At 42.3% G+C, this 27,116-nt stretch overlaps 1 protein-coding gene across 7 annotated transcripts; it reads right to left on the bottom strand.

The window, feature by feature from the left end:
* Positions 1-95: 95 nt before the first annotated feature.
* osbpl3b (oxysterol binding protein-like 3b) lies at positions 96-26,858 on the bottom strand. 7 transcript variants are annotated; one of them, XM_047335271.1, is made up of 23 exons: positions 26,651-26,858; positions 15,361-15,500; positions 12,162-12,278; positions 11,296-11,349; positions 10,834-10,947; positions 10,404-10,568; positions 10,083-10,206; positions 9,513-9,616; positions 9,184-9,276; positions 8,943-9,102; positions 7,969-8,099; positions 7,433-7,534; positions 5,795-5,932; positions 5,112-5,205; positions 4,740-4,984; positions 3,659-3,796; positions 3,492-3,555; positions 3,307-3,385; positions 3,011-3,155; positions 2,129-2,273; positions 1,897-2,023; positions 1,045-1,167; positions 96-886 (listed from the first exon to the last, which is right to left on the bottom strand). In XM_047335271.1, the coding sequence occupies exons 2-23, from the start codon at positions 15,454-15,456 to the stop codon at positions 790-792; spliced, it is 2,655 nt and encodes an 884-aa protein (XP_047191227.1). In that variant the 5' UTR covers positions 15,457-15,500; positions 26,651-26,858; the 3' UTR covers positions 96-789. The 7 variants fall into 7 exon arrangements, with proteins under 7 accessions (XP_047191227.1, XP_047191214.1, XP_047191215.1 ...); XM_047335258.1 differs by lacking the exon at positions 7,433-7,534 and having other exon boundaries at positions 10,083-10,221; positions 26,651-26,857; XM_047335259.1 differs by lacking the exon at positions 7,433-7,534 and having other exon boundaries at positions 5,795-5,926; positions 10,083-10,221; positions 26,651-26,857.
* Positions 26,859-27,116: the final 258 nt, after the last annotated feature.

Raw genomic sequence — 27,116 nt, 5'->3', positions numbered from 1 at the left:
ATTTAACCAACATTTGAAGTAAGTGGAAGTTACAGTAATAGCCCAGTGGCTCTCTGTCTTTGGGGGAAAAAAAGTCATAAATGACACCACAAAAAGAAAGCATCACGGATTTTATTTGAGCTCATGGAGCATAGCTTTGGACACTTTTGGTCACAAAACCCACACCATCCATATAGACAACGGTGCAATAGGTTAAGTGAAAAACACGCTGGATTGGAAGTTTGCTACTGCTGCTCATTGGTGCACAATCATTAACAAAGTCATAGCAAAAAAGCAGAAATCACCCTTGTGAAGACATGAACGAAAAGGTCAGTCAGGATTAAAAAAAGAATTTAAGATGCAACAAAAAAAAAATTAAACAATATGAGCACAAGCAGTAAGGCATCAGGCGGGTGCGAATAAATATTAGATGTGTTTACTCAATGACTGGCATATCGGGGCTAGTTTATCTCAGAGGTAGAGAATGTGGGTGATAAGATGGCAGCTCAAGCGACCGGTTGTTCACTACATTTTAAACTCATGTTTTTAACCATTCCTCATCTCAACTTCAGTAACATTAGAGGAATATGGAAATATTTTGCAAAAGTGCTCAAATTCACCGACTCTCTCATAATATGCTTGCATAAACATGTTTACACAACTTGGATAAGCACTTGCGATTAAGGCAGTAACTTTGATGAACTACGATAGAGGAGACAGGATCGAATGCAAGACTGGAATACAGACATCCCCAGAACCAGCCTGGATCACAGTGGAGGCTGCGCAGGATGAAATGTGGTTGATCTACAGTCACCACAGCAAAGGAGAATCTGCGTGGGCGAAGCCAAGGTCCTTCCTCAACTCCCAGTACGTGTTTTTGCTCACCCAGGTGTCGTCCTTCGACTTCCTGAGGAGACCGAAGAAATTCCGGGCAGTAATGAATAACGTGGAAGACGTGTTGAAGCTGAAACAGTTATGTTACCGTGATGCAATAAAGCTACAAATATGTGCTCGCTTTACTGTGAATCAAGTGCTTTGGTGAGAAGGTCTAGGTATTTATTCTACCTGAAGAAGTTGGGCTGATGTGTTAGATTGTTCTCCTCCAGGATTCTCCGTCTCTCTCTCTGCAGCTGTTCAATCCTCTGTTTCTGCTCCTCTGCAGCCTCCGGGTTTCCCTCCTCCAGCAGTCTGCCAGCCACACACAGACACATTCATCATGCAAACACCACAAAGACATTCATCTTCAAATCTTTAAATTGAATCTTCAATTATTGCATTATTGCGGACAAATAGGAAACCATAACTCAGGGCTAGAAGCCGTGTTTATTTTACAGACGCTTAAACCTCAATAGAGCGTGATCCAAAATGATTTTGACGGATCTGAAAGCCTCCGCTGTTACTTGCTATTCTTACCAAAAGCATTGATGTGCCCGTTTTTGTGCTATTTTGATCATAGAGTGTGGTGTGCGTTTTTCAAGACGGCTCCCAAAAGTGCGCCTGAGATTCACGATGTAAGAAAATAAAAGTTGTGTTGCGCAGATATTCGCTGGCAATGAGCTGTCGTTTCTATCATAATACTGTGGCAGAAAGAGTGAGATTTCTGAAGGTCTTGTCTTTCAGGTTATTGCAGAAAATGAACAATTATTACTTACATGCATGTGAATACACTATTAAGTTTTTTTCTTTTTCTTTAAAAAATAGTTTTTTTTATAGTCTCATATAATGATAATATAATAAAACTTGTCTTGTGTTTAATCTCACAGAGCTGATTTAATGTTGGTGACTTTTCTTAGGAGAAAGTACAAAGATTTATAGACTTGTGAATCAAATGTGATTCAGAGGTTTCTGGCTGTCGACAGTTCTGTGTCTGGGCAGAATTTCCAGACAGCGTATTAATAAAGGTGAAGTTGAAGTTACCTTTGGTCTACTCGTAGTCTGGTGTCTGTGGGCGGCAGCAGCAGTTTCAGAGATGGGTCCAACTCATTCAGTTCAACAGCAAACTTGGTAAAGCCGTAGTATTGCTCATGGTCTACTGGCATTGCATCTGCATTGCAAACAAACAACATCCAGGGCATTAGATGTTTCAATATGGAGACATACATTGTAAAAGAAGCTTTCGGTGCTCAGCTATTACAGCAACCAGTCGTACTCGCTCTCCAGATGCATGTGGCTGAAGGTGGGTCTCCACAGAAAACCGCCTCGTGCCACTTTCCAAAGAGTCTGTGGACGACCTTCCCTTTCTGATCCGTGACAGTTCCCTCCACCTCATTCACACTGGAATTCCAGTATTTGGCCTGGGAAGAGAATCGAACGTGGTGTTGAACAATGGGTCACGTGGAGGGGAGTTGTGCTACACTGCAGGTGAGAACGACTGCACAATGCAGAGGTCTTGACGGTGTCCTCTTCCAGTCAGCAGATGTTGCTGTTGCGTAAACTAACCCGAGCCCCAGTGTGTGGCGCAGAGCCGGAGTGTTCAATGAGGGATGAGGATGCATAATGAGCTCTGGCATGTTTTGGCTTGCGATGCCGCACGGCTTCAGGTCTCTCAGATGGGCACATGATAAAGCAATTAACCTTCTCTCTAAAGCTTCCATACGTCTGTCACTGAAAACATCAAGGCCTTCTGGCGGACATGCATGTGAAGAGCACCACATGTGTAAAATGTTTATGGACTCATGAAGGAACTACAGATGTTACTATGACTGTGGGTGACTTACAATATATATATATCTATATCTATATATATATATAAGAAGAAAAAATCTTTTTATACTGAATGTTATTTTGAAGTAGCCTCCTGCGGCTCACAGAGGGACATCTACCAACACTAAGATACGGCAAATGAGAGAGCTATGGCATTAAGGACAGATAATATACTTAAATATAATGGTGTATGAGTCACTATATTCTACAGTATTGGATATGCTAGTGTGGTAAAGGTGTGACAACAGTTCTCGAGGTCTAATACGTCTGCAGCGTGGAGCTCTGGTATTGGTGCACTCAAAAGGTCCTTGGTGTGTTAAAGCCTCACCTTCACAAAAGTGACCTTGCACTGGCAAACGTCACTGCTGGAGTTTCGGATGGAGATCTCCCCGTAGTGCTCGATCCAGCGCTGTCCGCTGAGAATGTTGTGGATACAGGACGTCACCTTGTTCCACTCGTAGTGGTCTCCAAATCTAAAGCAAATGAGAGTTTGAAACTACGTTCATTTTGCTCTTTCGTTTAGACTTGAATGTGTGTGTGTGTGTGTGTGTGTGTGTGTGTGTGTGCGTGTGTGCGTGTGTGCATGTGTCCAGTCCTACAGTAAATGAGGCAGGAGAGACTCACTCTGGCAGAGTCACATGAGTGGTACCCACAGGAACAATCTCCATTGACTTCCCCCAGAACTTGTTCTTACATCTCACGTCTACAGTATCAGTCAGAGAAAAGCAACAGTGCACATTAACATCCGTCCTGAACAACCAGCTGCTTCGTAAACTTAACAGACCTTGAAAACAGATCTGGATCTTCACCTTGCCAGAACACAAAATCTTTAGACTCCGCGTGGCAAGCTGAGATCGGTGGGTGATGGCTGACCTGACGTTGTAGAGAGGAACAAAGAGCAGCGTTAGTGCATCGATTCACCGAGTCCTGTGGTTGTTGACGTGTTAACAGCACATAAGTTCGAATTCTTGCGTACCTGCTCTGCAACAAATCGAAAGCCTTTATCTGGTCGGTCACACTCGTACGTCTCACCCAGGACGGGGTTGAACGGTTTTCCACCAGTTCTGTAGTAGCTGGATGCGTAGCCTGACACGACAAATGTAGCTACGTATACCTACATAAAGACAACACAGTTAGTAGCTTTATGTACAATTTGTATGACTGAGGTGGAAGCAAAAAGAATAACTGAGACATCAAATTTACCTTGTGAAAATCTTATGGATAAAAAAAAAAATACTAGCGACCACCAAACAATGAACTAAAGCATTCATTTATAATGATAAGCATTGGCTCCTAACGAATGTCGAATCCCATTGTGATCCTCAGCGGTTGTAATTTCCTCTCTGCTACTCAAATAGCTGCACTGAGCCAGGAGAGCACTGATATGATTCCACATAACAATGGGGGGGGGGGGCACAGACCACTACTGTTTTCCATATCACATTTATATACTGTATATTGCACACTTGTCCTCCACAGGCTGTATCTCTACACCTCCCACACAGAAATGAACAGCTGTCAACCCATAAACAGCATCACTGTTTATGGGTCAGACACAACAAATGTGAACAAATTCCAAGATTTTGCGAATAAAGTGGTACTTTTATGAGAATAAAAGTTGTTATATTTTGAGAAAAAGTAAAAAAAATACCAGCCTTTTTCTTCCTCCACAAAAGAGGCAATTTCCTCCAGACCCGTGTGGCTCTTTCTTCGGATAAGACACAGTCTTTTGCACAATGTTTTCAAAGTTCTGATACGTATGATTATAAGCTGCTGATGTGGCAAAATATTAAGTATTTTGCTATTTATGAAACTCATTTTAACGCGGGCGACAGGCCAAAAATTACGACTTTATTCTCGTAATGTGGCGTTTTCTTGAAAATTATGACTTTATTATTGCAAAATTACAGTACACCTTTATTCTTGTAATATTGGGTCTTTTTTCTCCTAACCGGACTCTGTTCAGAGTATTAAACATGTGTTTGTGTAGGGATTAATCCTCAGAGTGAGGAGGTTGCAGTCGGGAGGCTCCACTGAGTGAATTTGCCACCTCTCACCATGCGTTCGAAAGGGTCCCGAGTGTTGGCAGCTCTGTCTAGCAGCTCGCTGTACTCCAGCTCTTCACACAGCCTCTGCAGTGTGTTGAGCGGCTCATTGAGTTGCACCGGCATCGCCACTTTGGACAGGTCTTTGCCGATGTTGTTCCTGAGGATGTTCCACAGGCTGATGGTGCTGTTGTTGGGACTGGGAGAGGGCAGACGGGATCGACGCTGACAGAGGGCCGTGCCCTCCTCCACAGGCCCTGGGAACAGATGGTGTATGAGGTCAGCGAGGACACTGACAGATCTTTGCGCGGCGTAAGCAAATAGCAAACATCATTTATCCATGACATTGCACCGTGGCCAGAGACTCTTTGTTCCATTGTTTACCTGAGTTTGGTCTCTCTCTCTCTGTCCCATTGCTGAAGTTGTCCATGGAGATATTGTCACTGACGTCACTGATATACGAGTCATCCTCTGACGCCTAAAAAACAAAAAATAAGGCAATCCAACTTTAGCTGATAGATAAAAGACACATTTTCCAATATAACCTGCAGCTTCTGGGCAGGTCTCTTTCTACATCCTGTCACGCCAGCAGCAGATCCATGGCGCTGGAGACGAAGGGTCCCCGAGGACCTGGTCACAAATTTGCACCTCGGCTTGCTGTATTTTTAGATTCAAGTAATTTACTTCCATTTTCACATTGTTTCCGCTCCAGCTGTGAACTGATCAGACATGCCACACGAACAATGAAAGGAGAGGCCAGCAACAGTAAGGGCAGATTTGTTTTTAATGATACGCGTCATAAAAAAATGTGAGAGTTGTTCTCTCTGCAGTGGAAAGATATTATCACAGTTGGTTGAACAGAGACGGACAGCGCTTATGAATTCGGGTGAATTGAAAACCTCTGGTGGTCATTTCGTTAGGTCATTTTTCTCTCTGTGAAACATTTTCTCCAAATATTAGCAGCCATAAACGTCAGTGTTGTAAAAGTGTTTATACCACGGGCTGATTCTGAGAAAAAGACAAATCAGTGCAAATGCTGATTGTAACAGTTTAACACCTACACTTACCTCATTTTCAGAGGAACTAGCAGACAACAGAACTTCCTGTGCATCGAAGAACTCGGACAAAGACTCTGCAATTGACGCTCTGCTCTCATTGGATACTTGGTGTACAAGGGGATGGGATTCATCAACGGATTCCTGTTTCTAGGAGACATAATGTCAACAGCTATAATTAATGGCAAGAGAGGGGCGATCTCATCATATCCAAAAAGGGTGGCAATCACGGGGCCATTCAGACTACAACACAACCACACTGTGTAGATAGTGAGAGGATCACAACACGAAAAACTAACACGTATGTATATTGAAAGACAGTCATCTATATACACTTACAGTATGTCGCAATATATTAGGGTTATGCTGTCTGAAAAGAAAAGCATAACCCTGCAAATTTCTCAAAAAGCAGCTGTTACACAGTAAATTACATTTATTCATTGCATTTATAACATGCAAATATATTTCAGTTTTTAACGCACGGCAACATCCATACACCGTCAAAATGAAGACCTTCTTAAAGTGTCAACACTACAACATTTAAATTTGTGTAAAGGGATGATTGAGTGTAACAATTATATAATGTACTGTATCAACAAGGTGTATTATATTTCTAGAGACTGTATCAAAATATATTACCGTATCAAATATAAACAGCCATTCAATTCAAGACGTGTTCATAACAGCAGGACAATTTTGGGGAACATTCAGGTGTGGGGGTGGCCTGCTCTCTCGCTGTGAATCTTCCAGGGATTTTCCTGCTGTTTTCTGACATGTTTCACTCAGACATGTTCCGGACATTTTACTAGGGAGCTGGCAGGAAAAGCGCCGGAAAACATCCGGCGTTCTCACAGCCCCTCCGGAAAAGTTCAGGAAAATGTTCAAACTTCAATGCATGTCTGAAAGAGCTAATCGTGCAAATTGTGTAAACCCACTCTTTTTTCCCTTCAAACCTGCTCTTGTCCAATATCTCAAACTCGGTCAAGTAGGGGTTGCTTCAAGATGCACATTTAAAATAGACTCACAGCATTCCCACAATTCTTCTTGCAAAAACTGAAAACATGCAAACAAATCAAAAAGAGAAAAGAAGAAGTATTCGACACAGAATCACACATGGAGCTGAGCACACCCGACAATCCTTCGTTAGGGTTAGGAGCTGAAGCGGATTTATAAGCGGGGAGATAATCTCTGAGAGGGCGCATTTGTTTTTTTGCACCGTGTGTTCAACTAATTTCCAGGGACACAATTAAGCAGATCAAATCCCTTCTCTGGTCAGCAAATCTGATTAAGGGAGCATCTGATTAAGAGCTTCCTTTAGTAGATGATTATGTGGCAGATAGTTAGAAGTCTTCCTCTGAGCCACCAGACTGGTGGCTATTGAAGATAGTTAAAATACAATTTATTTCAGGGGGTAGTGTGTAGTAAAGAAAATTTTGCTCACTTTTTACAGTCATTGTCATCACGAGACAAAGTGAGTCAAGTGAGGGGGTGAATCTCAAAGAGAGGGAACGGACAGCTCATTCATTCTGTGGCAAAAACTCTAGACAGTGTGGGATGGAAAAATAAAAAGATAGAGATAAGAATAATCATCATGATGGTGGTGGTGGTGGTGGGGGAAAGGGAGTGGAGTCACTGCATTCCTGCACCCACCTGCACAGGGGCAGTGAGATTTATTAGTGTGGGCTCTACGATGTGGGACTCGACATGAATCTTGCTCAGGCGCTCTCTCAGCTCAGAGTTCTGGGCTAAAGCCTGGGAAAATAACCAGTGTAAACATTTGTTTATAGCAGACACCCGACAAGGTTTATTTATACAGCACAAATCATACACAGTGGCAATTCAAACGAGACAGAGATGTGTTATCACCACAGAAATCTGGCAGGAGGCAGTGGGCTGAGCACACAAGTTGTAATATGGTGAAAGAAGTCAAGCATGACAGAAAATGGAAAGAGGACGCTGAAGAAGGTGGGAGGCAACGGCCACAGGAAAACATGACTGTCGAACAGAGTTCGAGTGGGTAGGCGCCACACCAGCAGCGAGTAATCCCTCTAAAAGGCTCATCAATGTGTCACGGCTGACAAGTGGTTGTGGGAGGACGAGGCCTCTGAGATCCGTGTCAAAGACTTAGAGAAAGTGGAGTTCCTGACACGCGTCTACTGACTGGTAAGATGTGTTGGCTCACGTACCGTTGACAGGGAGTTCTTCAGGCCGACGACTTGTGGTGAGGTAGGGGGACACGTTTCGTGGTCCAGACATTGCTTTAACCTCTCTCTCTCAGAGGTCAGAGAACTGAGGGCCGTCTTCATGGTTGCGTGCACTGTGACGACAAGGGGAAAAAGCCGGGAGCTCTAAGTGCAAGCCAAATTTCAATATTAATTCCAGAATGATGTAGATCCACTCACAGTAGATCCGTTGACAGTATATCACACCTTGCTTCTGATAAAATTTAAGTGAAGTTTTTTGATTATTTCTTGTCTCTCACCAAGCTGTAATCTTTGTTCATTAATTTTGGGGCATTTCATAATCGGTGCTCAGTCAGCTACATAATGGAGAATTCTTGCAATGTCAATGGAATCACTGTGTTAGTTTCGGCTCATCAGACATCCTTATCTTGAACGTGCATAAAATTTGTAAATAAAAATGCATTTACAGCTATTCCCTGGAGCAACATATGCCATTGTGTAAAACACAAATAATCCTCATTATTGCATGGCAAGCATCAGCTATCTGAATATAAATGTCAATCAGGAGGGGCAGAAAACTAAATTAGACCCCCATGGGCCAATCCTCTGTTTACAAAAGAGATTTTCCAGGTGCGGTGGTTTAGAAAGTGTACACCTCTCCCTCAGTAATCACTAGGGGAGGATGCTGACGGGGAACGTCGTCAGAATCCTGACAAATTAAAACTGAGACTGACAGTTTATCAGTAATTAACAGCTGCATTGTTGCACCATTGTCACTTGTATTCTGTTCGTTTTAGACAACACGGGGCAAGTGCGATCTTACTTTGTGACAGCAGGCAGACAGATCTATTGGACGTAACTGAGGCATGTGAAAGACGACACAGTGGCAGAGTCACTCTCACACTGTAAAACATCTTTAAAATGCTGTCAGACGCACCTTTCAAACGTCAATCTTTTGATTCAAATGACATACTCACAGTTGGTGGCAATGCGGCAGAAGTCCTCCTGCAGCTTGGCCACGTCAAAAGCAGAATCCAGCGATTCGGTGTCGGCTTTGTCATTACCAAGTGCAGCGGTGGAGAGGTTGGGGTTAGAGGCATGGAGGCGGATAGAGCCAGAGGACATGCAGCCGGGTACCTGCAGTAGCACAGGAGGAACAGAACTTCAAGGGACTTCAAATATTAAGTTAGGGTCAAATTTCATTGTCACCTCGTCTACCTGCAGAGTTGTTTTGACGTCTTTGTTGTAGTTTTTAGTGCGCCACTTCCTTGGAAGTCGCTTTTCCTTCTTGGGGCTGTCAAATGTGGATGTCTGGCGAACAATAAAGAAAGATACTCACGCTTGAGTTATTTCAGAACTGGAAGTGCAAGGTGCAAGATGCAAGATGCGTGAAGTTCTATATTTAGTAGCAAATGACTTTGAGGGTAACTAAAAATATTGATGGAGAGAAAGGACAAAGGTTTTGGGTGTGATTCATTTGCTGCACAAAATCTTGAATAGCAGCAATGCTCCCAACCGAGACGAACAAGAAAGAGACCTGCGCTGACCTGCAGGGCTTGGATCGATGGAGCAGAATAGGTCCGATGGAGGATTTCCATACACTGGAGCAGGTGGTGGAGCTCCAGCAGGTAGGCATCACAGACCGACAAGTCTGTTGAGAGCAGGAAAGAGAGTCACATTGAGAAACGACGGTTGGGGTGATGTGGGGGAAGGGAAAAAAAAAGGAAAGACATTAGCGAAATCTCTCCACCAGTGATCTACTATCCATAAAGTCAGTGACTGAAGAAGACAAACATAGGTTAATGGTCTTCTGTGCTACATTTTCGCAATTGCTTTGGCACCCTGAGGAGGTAAGGAGCAAAGCAAGCAAAATAAACATTAATGAATTCTCACAGTGCCCCAACCAACACACCCAGCACCAACTCTTCAGAGAGAGGAGGAGGTCGGTGAAGGACAATGAGCCATCAGATTGTAACGCTCCAGACATGGCAACTTCACTGTGACTAAGTTACAGTGTGTGAAGTAGCAGAAATGGATATATATGTATAAATATATTTTTAAAAATCTAGATACTAGTGGAAACCCACACATCACAAGGGGCGGCTCTGTTGTCTCACCTTTGGAGCACTTGTCCATGTCATCAGATGACTGGAGCCAGGCTGTTACTTTGGCCTGGCTGTTGCAGCTCAAAGGGAAGGCTCCCACCGCATGCACCGTGGACTGCCTCTGTATAGAGATGCACTGCAACGGTAAACCCTCCCAAAGGTCAGATCAATAACAATTAGCTTTTATTTCACATCATACTTCAGTAGAGGGACTTTGACTTCAGTAAATATTGCTGATGAACAACCATAACCATAAGCAGAAAGACAGAGGAAAGCATCTACAGACCACATCAATTTTTCATCAACAGAACGCTGTGTAGTGGAGAAGTATACCTTTCTCATAGGGGCGCTCTTAGCCAAGGTGGGGGAGTTGGGGGAGGGGTAGTGGGGGTAGTAGAAGGACTTCTCATTAGGGTACATGGCAATCTCATTTTGCCGATAGAGCCGATGGTGGCGCAGCTTGGACACCCATTCATCAAACAGCTCCTGCGACTTAATCTTCAGAGCAGATACCACAATCAGAAAAGTAACACGAGGAGAAGAAAGGTGACGAGAGGTGTCGCCAGAAAGAAAAAAAGCAGGTATAGTACGAGCAGCGGTTCCCTCTCAGCCACATAGACGATGCATGAGGTCAATTTAAAGTCAATTTAGTGTAAACAGCTGTTCTGGGAATTCAAAGGGAATAATGTAAATAATCCATGTTTTATCTCTTTTCCTGTAAAACAGTGGGGGCTGCCTCATACTCAATAGATGGGCAGTTTACCTTCAGGTGATAGATGTTTTCCTCGGCGTCAAGATCAATGCACTTGGCTTTCTTCTTAATGGCCATGACAGAGAGACCCACGTCGATGCAGCCGTGCAGCTTCCCTTTCTCAATCTGCGGGGCAAAGTCAACACGTGACAGTTACAACATATTGGACTAGACCTCACACATACAGAATGCTGTTCAGTTTTTGGTGTTCAACACAGCAATAACAATCTTTAAATTCCCCAGCCTTGGGAAAGCAGACTTTCTGAGTGACTATAATTATGTGAGATGTGAGATGTGTGATTCTTATCAATAATTATGATTGATTGTGAGGGAATTTTGTAATTGCAGACACAGCTAGATAGATTTCTGGCAAAGACAGACAGCAATACAAGAACTTTACAGAGCACACAGCTAGCTTCCCTTGTTATCTTTTGTGAGTGACATAGTATGAAGCCAGCAGACTTTAGTACTCACATCAGCACAGCACTTGCCATACTTCAGGATGCCCTTGTCTAGGAAAAAGTATCTCTGTAGGGAGGGAGAAAGAAGGACAATGAGCGAGTGAGATGCAACTTGAATGATATGCAACATCCCAGACAGCATCAATCCTGGAGTCACGCAGTCAGCCTCTTGTTAATGTATGTAGTTGATGTCTCTGTAGGAGTGTTGGGGGATGTTAACACAGTTAAGGTTATAAATTCTAGCCCAAGACACGTCGGCACGTGGACTGGAGGACCCGGAGATCTAACCATCGCCCTTCTCCATGAGCCACAGCCGCAGTACAAGCAGCAAATATCTTCCTGTCAGTGGGCTATCGATTATTGCTATGACCATCGGTGCAACCCTCCTCTGCAGTGAGATGTTAGTCATCCTTCCTTCCTTTGTCATCCTCCCTGCCTCTCCTTGAACCACTCTTCCTCTAATTCTGCTGCTGCAACATTTGTCCTCCATTCACTTCCACATTTCACTCTCGGCGCTCCTTCTGTCCATCGTCAGATTCAGACTGTCGAGAGCGCACACAGCTCCCACGCTCTAAATGTAAGTCAATACTAAATGTATACAGCTCTATTAACCAGCAGAGCATCAGCTAATGCATCTGAGAGGAACACCCAGCTCTCTCGGCGAGCATCATCCCAGTGAAAGCTTTTAGGTGGCGCGTGGAGAGGCCACTGACCGCGGTCACATGTGACTCCTCTGTGGCTGAAATCAGCGACGGCATACTCTCATTCAATTACTTTAAAACAAAAATGAGTCATGTCAGCAGATTTCTTTTTGTGTGTGGACCAGGAAACCAACGTTCAGTTGTCAAGTGCATCTAAAAATGCGCTGTTGGATTATACCTTATGCCAGCCCTTCATGGGCCACTTTCTCCTCTTCAGCATGAAGCCCTCCTGTTTCTGGGGCTCCAGGACGTTGCCGAAGCCCCCGCGCAGGCCCTCCACTATTTCCCAGCTGTCCTGTGAGCACAGATGGTTTACGAGAACTGTGAGACATTAGCAGACACTCAACTTGTGCACACACATGCAGATTAATGTTGCCGGGAGGTTTGGTAATATAAATTGAATGAATCAACCACAGGACAGCGAAGGTCGGAGTTAAAAGCATATTGTAATTTGTGGCTGTGGGCCGTCTTTAAATCCGCTGCCTTTTTTTTCCACGAGTTGTCAGCAGTCTTCTGAGGTGCAAGTGTCAACTGTGGAGCTTCACAGACTACTTTCACCTCATAGTCCCATTTATGAAATTAGCTTATCTGTCTAATCTCACTCCGTACAATGATCATTTCCTGGCTGAGATTAGAACGCTCAAGTCCAAATCCCCCGCAAATAGAAGGATTAAGAGGATTTTTCATCATAGACTAATCCAGATAGCTCTGCCGTGTACTTCAGATGTGAGAATTCCAGGTAGGCGGCATAAACAATGATACAATATCAACACAGGGCTTTGCAATATCTTTGTGGACTTATGTGTGGTTAAAAGCACTTTTGGTTTATATTTGTGTTGAAATAATATGTTGATTAATCTGTTGGAAAGTCAACAGAAAATTGGTCATCAATGTTGATGCATTGTCCGGAGCACCACTGATTTTCAGTTTAGTCATAAGATGTACGACCTAACTTGTGAAAATAATTCCATAATATGGCTGTGAGACGTGAGTGGCCGTATTGCTTCATTACGTGATGCACATGCACACAGGCAAAAAATTAAAAACCGCACACCATTGTTCGATCAGGTGAAATACATTTTTCTTAAGCATCACAGGAACACTGCAAAAAAATAACTCTCCGTATTATCAGAATTTAATTTTGGAATCCCAATAAAATGCTGACAAACCATGATTTGATATTATTTTTTATGCCCTTCATGTGTGCATGGAGCCAACGGAAAGTCAACTAGCTCATCGAAAGGAGTAAAAGACGCTATTGATTTACACTGAGGAAAAAGAAGGGTGTGGTGTTTTTGGAGCTTGAAATGTATTGAGGCCATCCTCTGCTGCTTTGACCTTGTTTTTTGTCATTTGTAGTTTGACAGTGTAGGAATAGACAAGAGGGAGAGGGGGTATCATGTGCAACAAGGATCCACGGCTAGAATTGGTCACATGGTTTGCATCTTAACTACAAGACTATAATGGGGCTTGGTACAGTATATAACGGTGACACGGTATTTTAGTATTATACCTCACACTACCTCGAGGGACAAGAACTGGAGCAAAAACGATCGCGTCACAGCGATCCAGAGGGACTTTTATGCTTCTTGGCAGCGGTTTAAGGTGACTTTGTTTGTTATCTCAGGGTGTCCCTGACTGCTCCAGTATGAGGCAGTTCTGGCCAAACACACTGCATCAGTCAGAGCGGCTGACTGCTGGAGGTGAGGCCGTCTAAAATAAACCCTTGTATCTGTTGGGGTGGGGGATGGAGAGGGCGTGGCTTGAGGGCTGCTCTCAAGCACTCGTCCTATAGCTCCGCCTGACACAGTCACACTGTGAGTCATTGTCACACGCTTTTCCTCAAGGTCGAGGGACGATTTTCACAGAGGAAGCACTGACAATAACTGACAAGAAGATGTGTACTTACAGGGTTAACTATCAGGGTAGGAAAATTGGAAATCATGTTGAACGCTTTAAGATAGAAAAACTGTGCAAGGACTGGAATCAGACTGGAGCCAATCACGGCTGAGTGAGAGGCAGGGTACACCCTGGACAGGCCACCAATCACAGGGCAAACACGCAGAGACAATCAACCATTCACCCTCACATTCCCACCTATGGTCAACTTAAAGTCTCTCATTAACCTAGCCCCAATCTGACTGTGGGAGGGGGCCGGAGGCAAAACCTTCGTACCAGGATTTGAACCAAGAAGCTTCATGCTGCGAGGTGACAGTGCTCACCAGGCCACCACAAAGAGAGCATAATGTAGGTATCTAAAGCTCACTAAGTAACAGTAATATCACAAGTTTAAATCTAAAAATGATGTGTTGTGGTTTATTGGGGGCTATGGCTTCTAGGAAGTTATTTTGTCCAGTCCAGAAATATATGGCTTAAGTTATTGTTTGAATTAAACAAACTATACACAGAAAAAATGAATTTATACGTGAGCTGTAGAGGTGCTAGTAGGTAGCGCTGTAGTCTCTCGTTTGATTGGCTGATTAGTTGGTCGATATGTTTGTATCTGACCAAACTGTCAGCGGTTGGACAGTGTCCACTGTTAGGTATTTTCATTGAGGAAATATGAATTGATTTCTTATTGGAGATACAAAACAAAGGTCCAAGCACGGTCAAGGCTTTTAAGGTTGGAAATTGTGATTGTGAGATAACATTTATTTGTTTGTTTGTTCGAAAGTTGGTAGTAGGTGAAAACACTGTAACAATGTAACTTTAAAGTGATGAAGCACAAGTGTCTGAGCCCTGTGGGCAGGAATGCAGAAAAACTTAATTACTCTCATTTCCAAACGGGAAAGCTGTTGCAGGTAATGAAGAATGAATGAGTCTGCTGGCTACAGTAAGTGCTCAAGGCAAATACACCAACAGATATCTTCACTACTTTGAATGTGAGAGAACAACCTTGGAGGGAACTGTTACAACCCTGCATTTTCTGTTATCCAGAGCTCTCTAAGTTTTGCCACATTTTGAAAAAAAGCTGAGGCCTGAGACTGATAGAAAAAGTCTCTCTCAAGTTGGTAGATGAGTCCCTGGTGCCCGATATATAATGCAAAGAGAGGCTCAGATAATGGTTTTCTCCCATCCAGCAAATAAACTCTCACAAGAACATCGGGGAAAAACACAACATCTATTTGGAAATGGAATTTAGCGTGAGGTCAGGCTCCTCCCACGACACAGAGAAATCCCTGAGGATTACGTCATCCTATGTTTGCTATTAACAAAGGGGGGAAAAAAACAAAAAATTCCAGACTTCCATATGCATAATAGCAGTGAAATGATCTGTAACAAGACCAGAGTCAGATGTCACTAGTGAACAGTGCATGATGTGAGGCCGGGTGTTCGCTTTTGACATGCGCGGGCCTCCTAGAGTCTGTGTGAGTTACCTGTCGGCTGTCATGTTTGGACGAGGAGCTGCTGTTGCTGCGTGACAGGGAGGAGATCTTCTGTGACATGGCTGAACTGCGCTCCTCGGAGCCCATCTCGCTGCCGACTGGCTACAGCTGGAGCACCAGAGACATTCCTCCTGTAAGCAAAGAAGGAGTGAGGACGGGGTCACGAGGAGAGAGGGCGAGGGAGGGGGTAGAGAGCGATGGCTTTAATAAGCAAGCCCACTAAAAGCCTTTTGCTCTGTCTCACTGAAAAATGCATTAGTTTATTCAAAGTGATTAGTTTTTTCCATCTTCGTGTAGCAGAACAAGGCAACACAAGAGTTGCACAGAAGATTTAAAATATAAATAATTCACATCTTACCTTCAGAGAGAATGAGGGATTTGTTCAGAATGTAAGGATCATGTGATTGTAAGGCACAGAAACACTTACAACTGGTCAGATAAAACAAATATTTAAAGATGGCGTTTAGTGTTTTTAAAAATATTTACAGACATATTTCAGACCAAACAACAAACAGCAAACAGTTTTAAAAACAGGTTTTCCACTGAAATTTATTATAGCAATGAAAAAAAGAAAAATCATAAAGAACACTCAAAAATGTAAAAAAAAAAGAAAAGAAAAGAAAAAAGAAAAACAGTATTTGAGTTTAACTTCTTCGTTTCTTTTCACCACTGTAAACTCAGCTGAAGATATACTGATTATTCTATTCATAGGAGGCTGATCTGACTCTTAAGGGAGGCTCACTTGACGGGGCAAGAAAAAGGCAAATGTCACACGTAAAGATTGCAAAGCATTGACACACTGTAATATCATCACTTCAACATGGTGTGAAAATAATTGGGGTCTCTTTCAAAAATGCCACCCTTCAGTCAACTGCCAGGCACAATCTTATTGACGTCACGTGCCCGAGCCTAAACCACGTCAGCATGTAGAAGAGCATGTTGCTAATGCACTGCGAGGGGCAGTTTGTCATGGTACGGAGCGCTGACTGAACAACCGGGTAGTCACAAGTGTTTGTGTAAATCATGTCAGTCCACATGGGAACACGCAGCAGGTCATTAGTTTTGCTTTACTGAGGATGAACAGCAGCATTGGGTTCATTACTGTGTAATGTGCCCATCTGTGCGATTCTGTCTAAGAGAAGAGACACTTTCTTCTTTTAATCACAGTAGTCACCATTATTTTTTATAGCATTTTAATATGTTTCCATTAATTTTTACAGTCTTACCAAAAATATATGTCCCGTGTAAAGATTTATCACAATATGGCAAATACATGCAACATGCTAAGTAATCCAACTGGAATTCAAAGTAAGGCTACGACTGAAGATCATTTCCCTCGTTGATTCGCCAGTTTTCTTCAAATAATATATTTAACTATTTAGTCTACATTTAGTAACATGGTGAACAATAGTGAAAAGTGTCATCTGTTCGTCCAATCAGCAGAAGAAAACCCCGAATGTATTTCATTTACAAGAATACAAAACAGACTAAAGTGTCCGTACACATGAGAGGCTGTAACCAGTGGATGTTTGGCACGTCTTACATTAATCATTAATATTAAATGAACAATCAATGTGGTATTTTCTGTCAATTTACTTACTGATTAATCAATTTATCATTTTAGTACTAGTGAAGTACAATTAACTGTGTTCCAGTAATAATTATCAGGCATTTATCAGGCAAAAAAATACATAAACGTAAATCAAAAACATACCTGACATTAACTTTATTTCATTATTATATTTTCAAAATGATAAACAATGAAACAGTATCAGTTTGATGCCACTTGGCACTTTCTGTCAAAAAAAAAATATTCTATTGCTCCGGACCTTACCATGGACTGTTTTTCTTCCTGCCAATGAAAACTACTGAATGATCATGCAAACAGCATCTCCTCCCACCTCCGACTGAGTCAGACACCGCACGTGTTGACTACCACTTTGAAGCAGCGGCAAGGTTAATCATATTACCTGCCCTGCATCCGCAGGCTTTGTGGTGCATAATGGCCACGGCCTCTTGTTTTGTTGGACAGACAAAAGCGTGGTCAACTGAGACCTTGGTCTTTCGGCCGAGCCGACACCACCTCCCCTCTGTCCGTGGACCTCAGGCCGCGGTTCGGAGCTCAATTATTACCGCATGCAATTGAACAACCAGGACAAAAACAGACTAAGCTATAAAGAAATATGATATATGACACACTAAATGTCACCCATAGTATGAATCTATCTACCACTGCTCTGCCTCTCCGTCGGCCTTTGATTTATTCATCCACTTTCCACAGATCACACCAGCTATATGCAGGTCTGTCACCCTGCCACCCTTCAGGGAACCCTTTCATCTGATACAACAACACCGCTTCTCAGGCTTTCATCATGGTGACAGCAGTATTAGACGTCAGAGCACCAGTAATTACCCTTTCTCACTGAGGAGCACATGCTCATTGACGGCAGTGAAGAAATGTAGTAAGTGACTGCTATAAAACTGTATTAAATTACAAAGGAGCCGTGTTGGGGATTAAGGTTACAGACAGTATGGATTTTTTACTTGACAGTTGCTGCTGTCGTCTACAAACGGAGAAAACACGAGTGAAGAAACTCTAGACACATGAAAACGCAGACCATGAAAATAGAACGCAGGTTGTATAGCTCGCGCTAAAGAGCAGAGCGGTCATGCCTGAGACCACAGATTGCTAAAAAAAAAAAGAAGAGGGATCCTTACAGACAATGAGTGCCGAGTGTGTTGGTCCAGTGTGTTGAGGACAAAGAAACAGAGGAGATCACATGGACACTGACAGCGAATGAGGACAAAACATAAACACAGGCCACGGGGAAAGTTCTACGTGGCCTCCTTTTCATGTGAGTGAATGGAAACAAACCAAAATATGCACACGTGCAGTGCTTTTTCACAAACACAAATATATTTTTTGTGATTTGGAGAAACACTTTTTCTAGTGAAAAAAAGCCATAAAAAATAAATAAATAGCTGTCTCATGCAGCAGGAAAGCTGCCGACTGCATTATTGAAAAAAAAACCTGTCTTTGCAGTAAAGATGGCACTGACCTTTACAAAGAATGAGCGTGACTCATGTTTCCCATTAAAATGAATATCTCCCAGGTTGATATGGACAAAATCCACATTATGATACACATGACAGCAACATCTCAACATTAATAACTTGAACGATCATGAAGAAGAAAGTCAAATTCAAATTCAAACTACCATAGTGGACAACACCTGAATACTTTTTCCAATAACAAATAGTGTAGTAGTCAACACATTTCACTCTTTGTTATTTAAGATTGAATGCTGGGACAGAATTTTGTCAAATTTAACTGAACATGATATAAAGAAATTAGCGACAATAGTTAACTATTTTCCAGTTGGGAAAATACAGATAAATATCTAAAGGTCGTTATACATCATACAAGCCGTAATTTCAAGCGACAGAATTGGTCTCACTGAAGTTCCCTCTATTTTTAGAATGAAATAAGAACTCGTGTTAATCATCACTGTCTATCATCACAGCCTGTACTTCAGCCTGCAGCCTCTTCGATAAAGGAAGTGATGAACATGCAAATGCTCTTGACAAAATGTAGACAAAAGGCTATATGGTTTATGAAGAGGTGACTGACATCCCTTGAACATCAAAGTGTGGGTGGGTGATGGTTTTTCTATAATGAGAAACCAACACTAGACAGATGTGTAGTAGAGGATTAAAACTCGTACTGGCTCCCCTGATGTTCAGCTGCATCTTCGTCCTATTGTGGAACAACTAGAGAAACTCCCTCGGACTCACAGGCCGCAAAGCAACTCCACGGATGGAAATATCGATCTGTTGGTTGCTCCACCACTCTGGTCCAAAATTAAATCTCTCAGCAACTATTGGCAGGATTATCATGGGATGTTGTACAGACAGTCATGATTCCCAAACCATACTTTATACTGACTTTGGTGGTCCCTCCACTTCTTCTTTAGTGCTACCATGACGTCAGATTTCTAATCCATCCAGGACTTGTATTATGACCATCTAGTTGTGAAACTGGTGCCACGTTACAGTTTGTGCTTAGTGCTAACTGCTTTTGGGGTGTTTCTCTTTATCATATAATATTGACCAGACAGAAAAATAAGGAGGAGAGAGATGGGGGGTAATATGCAACTCAGGCCACAACCAATGATTATTTTTCAAATCTGAATAACAGCCAATCAAATATTAGAAAATAGTGAAAAAATATCTGGCATAATATGGTCAAGTTGAACGTGTTGTCCACAAAAACAGTAGATCACAGAAAAGCAGTGGATAGGCCTACTCATTTTTTTAAAAGATATTTCCAAGCAAAAAGTGCTTGCTCAAATGACTTAAAGATTACTAAAAGTGTTGCCAATTAATTTTCTTTTCATCAACAGATCACTTCAGCTCTACATGTAACAAAGGTCTCCAGGTCATGATGTGGTTCAGTGCAGTGTCTTGACTAAAATCCCCAATTCCAGTGTATCCTTATCAATTACTCCCAGTTAATCATGTACTCCCAATACTGTAATGAGCAAAAACCATGTTGTCTAGTTTCACAAAATAACTGCAAATATCTGTAGGTGTTTTGAAAAAAACTTTTCCACTTCACCGGCTGCTGAGATTTCTGCCGTTCGAAGCTCCTGCTCTCGGGTAGGGAACTCACACTCTAGTTTTGTGGGTTGAAGGTGTACCAACGAAACAGTCAGCAGATCCTTACTCCCTGAAGTTGCAGATGTCTTAATGTCCTTTAGAGCGACACTAACTAGATTGTGAGAAGCTGAGAGCCCTCTATTACATTCTGCAGTTCAAGTTGCAGATGCTCCTCCGTCCATCCAATGTCTCCAGCGTCCGCCGAAGGGACTGACAACCCTAACAAGCTTTAAAGGCATCATTAGGATGTGAGTCACCGGAATACGCGTCTCATGGTTGGACCCCTCCAGGGCAGCCTTGTTGGGAAATAAGAGTCATGTTTGCAAAAATGATAGCGCTTAAGCTCCCATAGGCCGCTGATGCACCACAGTATTTCAAAGGAGTTGGGTGCGAAGTGGGAACAGACTCCCGAACACACTCCCACTGTTCAGAAGTGAAATCTTTTCAAGGAGAGAGGCGCTGCTGGAGTTCAGTAATGACTAGCGAGACAAAGTGAGATTGAAGCTGCTATCGAGGCGAGTACCGTGGTGAAAAATGAGTCATCTTAGAATATAGATAGATCAATGACTCTGACCGAGCTGTTGAGATTATACTTAGATAAACCTTCAAATGAGCAAAAGTTCACGTGATCTCCTAAATAATATTTCATATGCAAAACTCAGCGGGGGAAGTTGCTCCACGTGTTGAAATCTATGAAATAGATTATGTTTCTGTACAAAGCAACCAAAGCTGTAGACTGTGAGACTGTCCATAAGAATAACCAGTCTTTTCTGCTTGAACATAATCAAAACTGATTCCCTTTGATGCATTGACAGGCTGACGAAACAGACTTATGTAAATTGCAGGAAATAGACGGCTCCAAAAGGCAAAATCGCTCCAAGCTTCTCTCTTGGTCTTTAAATTTTTTTTTTTTTTTAAATCTCTGGAACAATCAGCCAACACTTGACAAAACAAATGGCCTCTGCATTCACAGCGGACCTTACATGGTGTCGCGGTAACCATCTTATCTCTGCGGTCCACCGGCCATTACCTGACAGCTCATTCCTCTTAATACAGAGCTGCCAGAGGAAGTACAGCAACAAAGCAAACTTTGGGAATCTGGTGAAGAAGTACTGTTCATCCATCAATCTGAATAGACCCGAATCAGAAACTCCACCTTAATTCCGATTGCCTTTAATTTTCCACTGCGGGATAACTTCATCAGTGGTTAGTATTTCATGAGCACTCAGATTATTCTTCCCCTTTATTTGCTCTGGAAACAACAGAGTCATTAAAGACATCTTCTGACAGCTGCTGGCCACTAAAGGAGGGCACACCGGGCTCCCATTTGCTGCAACTGAAAGTCACCATAACAGAAATCATATTACATCTGTGTATTACCCTGCTGGGAAAAATGCCACTTAGTCCGTGTTATCTCATTAATGAAACGGAGAAATGCAGCAAGAGAGATACTGACACAAGAGGAGCGAGAGGAAGGGCGGATCGGAGAAAACAGCAGAACAATAATCTCCCACTTTGGCCATATTTAATCATCAGTTGTAACACAGAATATTGTGATTTAATACCACAATATAGCTGCTTTTTATTATTCCATATTTCTTTACTTTGACAGCAGTAACAAGATGAAGATGGAGGATCTATCCTGAAACTATTAAGAGAAATACAATTGCATTTCAACATTTTAGGAAATGTGTGTTAGACGTGAGGATACGAGTCAGCATCAGCAGCTCGTTAGTTTATCTTAGCATAAAGAAACAGCTGACATAGATAGATAGATAGATAGATAGATAGATAGATAGATAGATAGATAGACAGATAGATACATAGTTAGATAGATAGATGGTTAGATAGATAGATAGATAGATAGATAGATAGATAGATAGATAGATAGATAGATAGATACATCGTTAGATAGATAGATGGTTAGATAGATAGATAGATAGATAGATAGATAGATAGATAGATAGATAGATAGATAGATAGATAGGCACTTTTGATTGATCCCAATCTGGACCTTCCTGGATTCTAACAACTGCTGATCTCTATAAAATGATCAATGGTTGTTTTTGTAATTCAGTTTTCATATATGTTATATTTTATATATGTAAATTAAACACTTTTTTTTAAATTAATGAACACAGCTAGACTACCTACTTATCTGTTTCCGAAATTTGTGCTAGGATAATCTAACTGGCTGCTCGCTGCAGCAGCTTCATAGACAAGAAAGATACTTTCCAAAATGTCTTTCAAGCACTACAACGACTGCCAATTTATATTTTTCAGAAGCTCAGCCAAAGCCTTTGTGTGAAAATCAAATATTTCGCAGTTTATTTCACTTAATATACACCAGTTCTAGAGACTGACGTCTGTCTGGTTTCTGCAGCGGCAAACAGATGTTTGAGCACTCCTCTCATCAACTGTGTCTCAAACCTCATGAAATGATGAAGGCACCATCATCAACATCATTAGGCTGGGCTCTGATGCGGGGACATGGAAGACAAAGCTGGCGTGTTTAGTGTTTCAGATCGGCTTCTTCGAGAGGCGGCAATCAGTCGAAGAGCAGGAGTAACACTGTGTCAGTCTCGCTCGGCTTATTACCCAGGTCTGAGGAGGAGAACACGAGACACAGTCACGTCCTGAACGTGTCTCTCTCTTCTCCCCTGTGAAAGTGACTTGCCTTCTCCATGCAGCCATTACTTTCCCATAAAGACCTGAGCAGTGTAACTGGGAGTAGGGTCAAAAAAAAAGAAAATCTCTCTCTATAATCTTATATCCATCTGCAGAATCAGGGCACCACAGTGGTGTCTACAAATCTTAGTAATCTTATATATCCTTCATGCAACATCAGGTCGGCATGGCAGCACGCAGCCAGGCCAGCCATTAGCACAGAGAATTGACACGGGGACAGAACATGGCCTCATCCCAACATCAGATCTATTATTCATTAATACATCTCTTGATCAAGCAGGTTTATGTTTGCAAGTGTGTGTCTGTCTGTGTGTGTGTGTGTGTGTGTGTGTGTGTGTGTGTGTGTGTGTGTGTGTGTGTGTGTGTGTGTGTGTGTGCGTGCGGTCACACCTTCTCTGATAGAAACACACAGATGGTGACACCTGCTCCTGATCTGCTTAAGGCGGCATAGTGAAAGGTTGCCAAGGCCGGGGGGGGCACAACTCCAAAAAACAGGCTCACGCCGCTGAGCTTAAAGCGTGCGCTGCGATCTGTAATCTTACATTTTCGACAGCAGGAAATAGAGTTTCAACCTCTCTCTCTCTATTCATCACATTCACACCCAGAGAAAATGCTTATGATCGTAAGAGAGCGACATAAACTTCCTCCTCACCAACTTCCCTTTCATTCACGTCGTTTACTGTCTGAGATATGACACAGGCTCTGTATCAACACACTCTCACCAATGCCACAAAACATCCTGTTAATCAACCACATCCTCAACACACTCCCTTCCCTGCCACACCTCCATCCATCCTCCCTCTCTCTACCTCTTTTTCTGTAGTGTGCACTGAGGTCCTCTCCTTTGTTCGAGTCACAGAGTGTGTGTGTGTGTGTTATAACTCAACACCAGCTCATTAGGATGCAGACATTCACGGACAAAAGAGTGGTGAAAAAAAAATAGTGCTTGACCTATAGCTATTTGCACGACAGTACGATCCAGCTGTTGCTTTCCAAAAGATCTATCTTCGTTAAAAACATTTCAAGCAAATCCATATGTAACTTTTTGATTTACACAACCGCCTTAGTTATAGCTGAGGTAATTAACTCTTTATATACGGTGAAATAACAGCTAAGAATGATGGGCATTTCATTACTTTTCCAGGATCAGAAACCAAATTATTGGGTGTATTCAAATTTGACCAGATGACAGTGCTAGCTGAAGTTGGAAGATCACCAAAGACCTTGAATATCTGTATCAAATATAAATCAATACCAATCCACTCCTATAGTTGTCAAGATATTCAAAAAAATATCAAGGAAAAGTAATGGACTCTGGAAGTCATTAGGATTCATCCTCTGGGGAACATGAATGTCTTCAAATGTGTAAAACATTGCATTAAAAAATGCACACATGCATACTGGAATGCCATAGTTGGACCCAAAATCATAAGCTTGGGCTCTATAATATAACAGATCTGTAAAATAATATGTAAACATACATATTGAAGTATAGACAGGTGGAGATAAATGCTAGAAAAATATAAAAATTGGCTTGAAAAAGTTTTCTAAGTTTCTTTCGCTAAAGTTTTTGTTATTGATTAAATTATAATTTCACAAAATTAGACCGTCATCATATTCCTTATTATGTAAGTTTGTTGAGGGGCTAATAAATTACATTTAATGACAAACTTAGAAATATTTGTCCTGATGGAAAAAGGAAAGGAAAGAACAACAAAGATAAATAAAAAATATTATTCCTGGACTAAAAGTCTACATTATTTATGCACATCAAGCTTTCATCTTTTAGGACAGGGAACATTTTGAATAATTTAGTCCTACAAACCAAGAGGAGCAGTCCAGTGGAAACTCGACTTTGCTCGACGGAGTGCGCTATTGTTTTTACATTAAAGTGCCACAGTCGTTAAAATTTCATGCTGATATCTGGCGCTCTCTGAGGGAGTGAGGAAATCGGCCTTGAAGCTTCCTTCAGCCTCTCTGGTGCCTGGAGGAGACTGAAGATGAGACCATGCACTCCATCATTAAAAAAAACAAATCACTAATGAGATGATTCAAGTAATTTTATTGGAAAACCACTGCACAAACAAGATTATGTATATAAAGAGAGGTACCAATGATCTTATTAATTTAATACAACTCTAATACTATTATTTGTCATTTTGTCCTTGACAGGTCTATCTTCAGTTTCTGTATTGTGCACCTGAAACCACATCTATCTGTGTACATATAAAACCACAGGAATAATTAATGGGCGCCCACTGCTCATGCCAAAAGAGCCAACACCAGCCACGTGCACAAGATGTTCACAACAGCCGCTCTGTTGGTCCAATTTATCCACTTTCTGTATTATTCACCTGTTGCTTAATGGATATTCAAAAAGGTGTATTTTTTTAATTTTTAGCAGAGACCCTGGAGCAGCATTGCACAGATTACTGCAAGACACCATTTAGGAGTCAATGGCTGCAAGTGACATAACTTTTACTTTTACTGCACTTAAGTACGAGCACAAACATGCATGACAGATGAATATACTGTAGAGGAATCTAGCAGAGTATCGGTTGTGCACATCCATATAGAGATTCAACAGGGTAAGACTGAAATTATGGTGGAGATCTGTTATTTTAACGACATGGTTTGCTCAGCATTCCACAGATTGCATTGATTCCTCTCACTCACAGTCTCCCTGTGTTTCACTCCAGTCCCTCATTTGGGTGTGACAGGAATGGGGGAAAAAACAACCTCAGGAGCTGCAAGAGTGACTAATTGGCCTCCAAACAAACCCCAGTCCCCTGGTGGACATGGCCCGTGACAGTGGTGGAAAAGAGAGCAATAGTCTACACAGGGAATTTTACATTCTCTCAAGTATTTGTCAAAGAAAGCGTTTAGACAAGTCCAGTCTCCAGTGTTGCTGACGTTAGTTTTGTTCTTCACCTGTGCACCAGTGTGAGGCGGGATGTGCACAACATACCACTTCATGCCATGTCATGCCACTTTGACAGAAATTCCCAGCAGCCCCACACATGTTTGGACAGCGCCTGAAAAGCCTCATCTGTTTCACTGTTGATCCAACTCCCAAAAGAGCTCATGCTGTAAAAATAAAAGCTATATTTTTTGTGAGCCACAGTGATGTTTTTGACAAAATAAATGGCTTTGACTCAGCCAGCTCTCTCAGGATTACGGTTTGACTGCAGCTTTGGCACACGCCCCACGTTCAGTGCAAGAATCACTATCATTATGACGGATTTACACAAATGTGTAATTATCAGCTCATAACTTGCGTATAGGCCTTAATATTCTCTCACATCTGCGATCTGAAATCATCTATATTCCTGTTTTGTTTGTTTGTAATGCTCTGTAGTGAGTATGAGATGCTGACTCCAAACCTTGGATCACACACATCAACTCAGCAGCACAAACACAGTAACCCATTTAGACACATTATTCACAGTTTGGGTTTTACTGATAGTTTGCAGAGACCTACAGAGTATTACGTTCATGTACTGTAGACTAACCCTCCACGACTTAACTTATCCGGGGGAATAAAGCAGTGGGGCTCAGAGTTACCATGGAGACTAACAGGATATAGCCAGTGTTTAGTGTCTGCATCACATCACAGTGCAACAAGAATCCCGCAAAACTGCTTGTATAAGGGTTCAAAGTAGGGCTACCTGCAGTTTAAGTGTAGTTTACTGTTGGCTGGTTTCACTGTGAAGCCTGAGGAGATTTGACTGAACTGCTGAATAACTGCGGTGACACGTTTCAGTTACATGGAAGAGCCTGAAAACTTAACTTTTAAATGCACTTGCCATATTCAGCCGACGCGATCCTGCAAGGTATTCCCAGAAGGAATGACACGTCCAACTTTTGTCGCTATCAGTAAAAGAAAACGATCCAGTAAATAATGGAGAGAGCGAGAGAGAAAACACGAGCTCACCTTGACAGAGTTAGAGACGCGCGCCCTCCAGGTGATGTAGGTGAAGGAGAGGACACCGCTGCTGGAAAAATAACTCAAATTATAACCTGAGCCCGAAAGAAGAGGCTGCCTTGCTCCAATTCTGACGTGCACACACACACACACACGCGCGTGCTCACACACACACACGCACCATCCTCCCTCAGACCCGCTCTGAGCAGCATCAGTCTCTCTGCCGCTGTGCGGGGGAGGGAGGAGGCGCGTGAGTGGCCGAAGCCGAACACCAATCAAAATACAGAGTGGCGCTCAGCGTCACCACGAAGAGGCGTGGTTTGTCTCGTTGACAGGATCTTTCCCTTGACGTGTCGAGGAGGACCTCCCCCCAAAAAGCAAGGACAAACAAGTCACTTTGAAAATTTGTCATTTCAATTTCGGGAGCTTTACATTTTTCTATAGCCTAATTGCAAATGAATACAAAAAGGAAATC

The sequence above is a fragment of the Scophthalmus maximus genome, chromosome 1 (genome assembly GCF_022379125.1).
Source record: "Scophthalmus maximus strain ysfricsl-2021 chromosome 1, ASM2237912v1, whole genome shotgun sequence".
Classification (NCBI taxonomy): Eukaryota; Metazoa; Chordata; class Actinopteri; order Pleuronectiformes; family Scophthalmidae; genus Scophthalmus; species Scophthalmus maximus.
The sequence above is the reverse complement of the archived record's forward strand: the minus strand, read 5'-3'. Positions and strand labels throughout refer to the sequence as shown.

Bases quoted from the DNA above. Each gene is read 5' to 3' on its own strand.
- osbpl3b (XM_047335271.1), bottom strand. From the start codon at position 15,456: ATGGGCTCCGAGGAGCGCAGTTCAGCCATGTCACAGAAGATCTCCTCC. The intron at 11,350-12,161 runs GTATAATCCAAC...CCCTCCCTACAG, and splicing joins CCATGAAGGGCTGGCATAAG to AGATACTTTTTCCTAGACAA. The intron at 7,535-7,968 runs GTACGTGAGCCA...TTATTTTCCCAG, and splicing joins TGAAGAACTCCCTGTCAACG to GCTTTAGCCCAGAACTCTGA.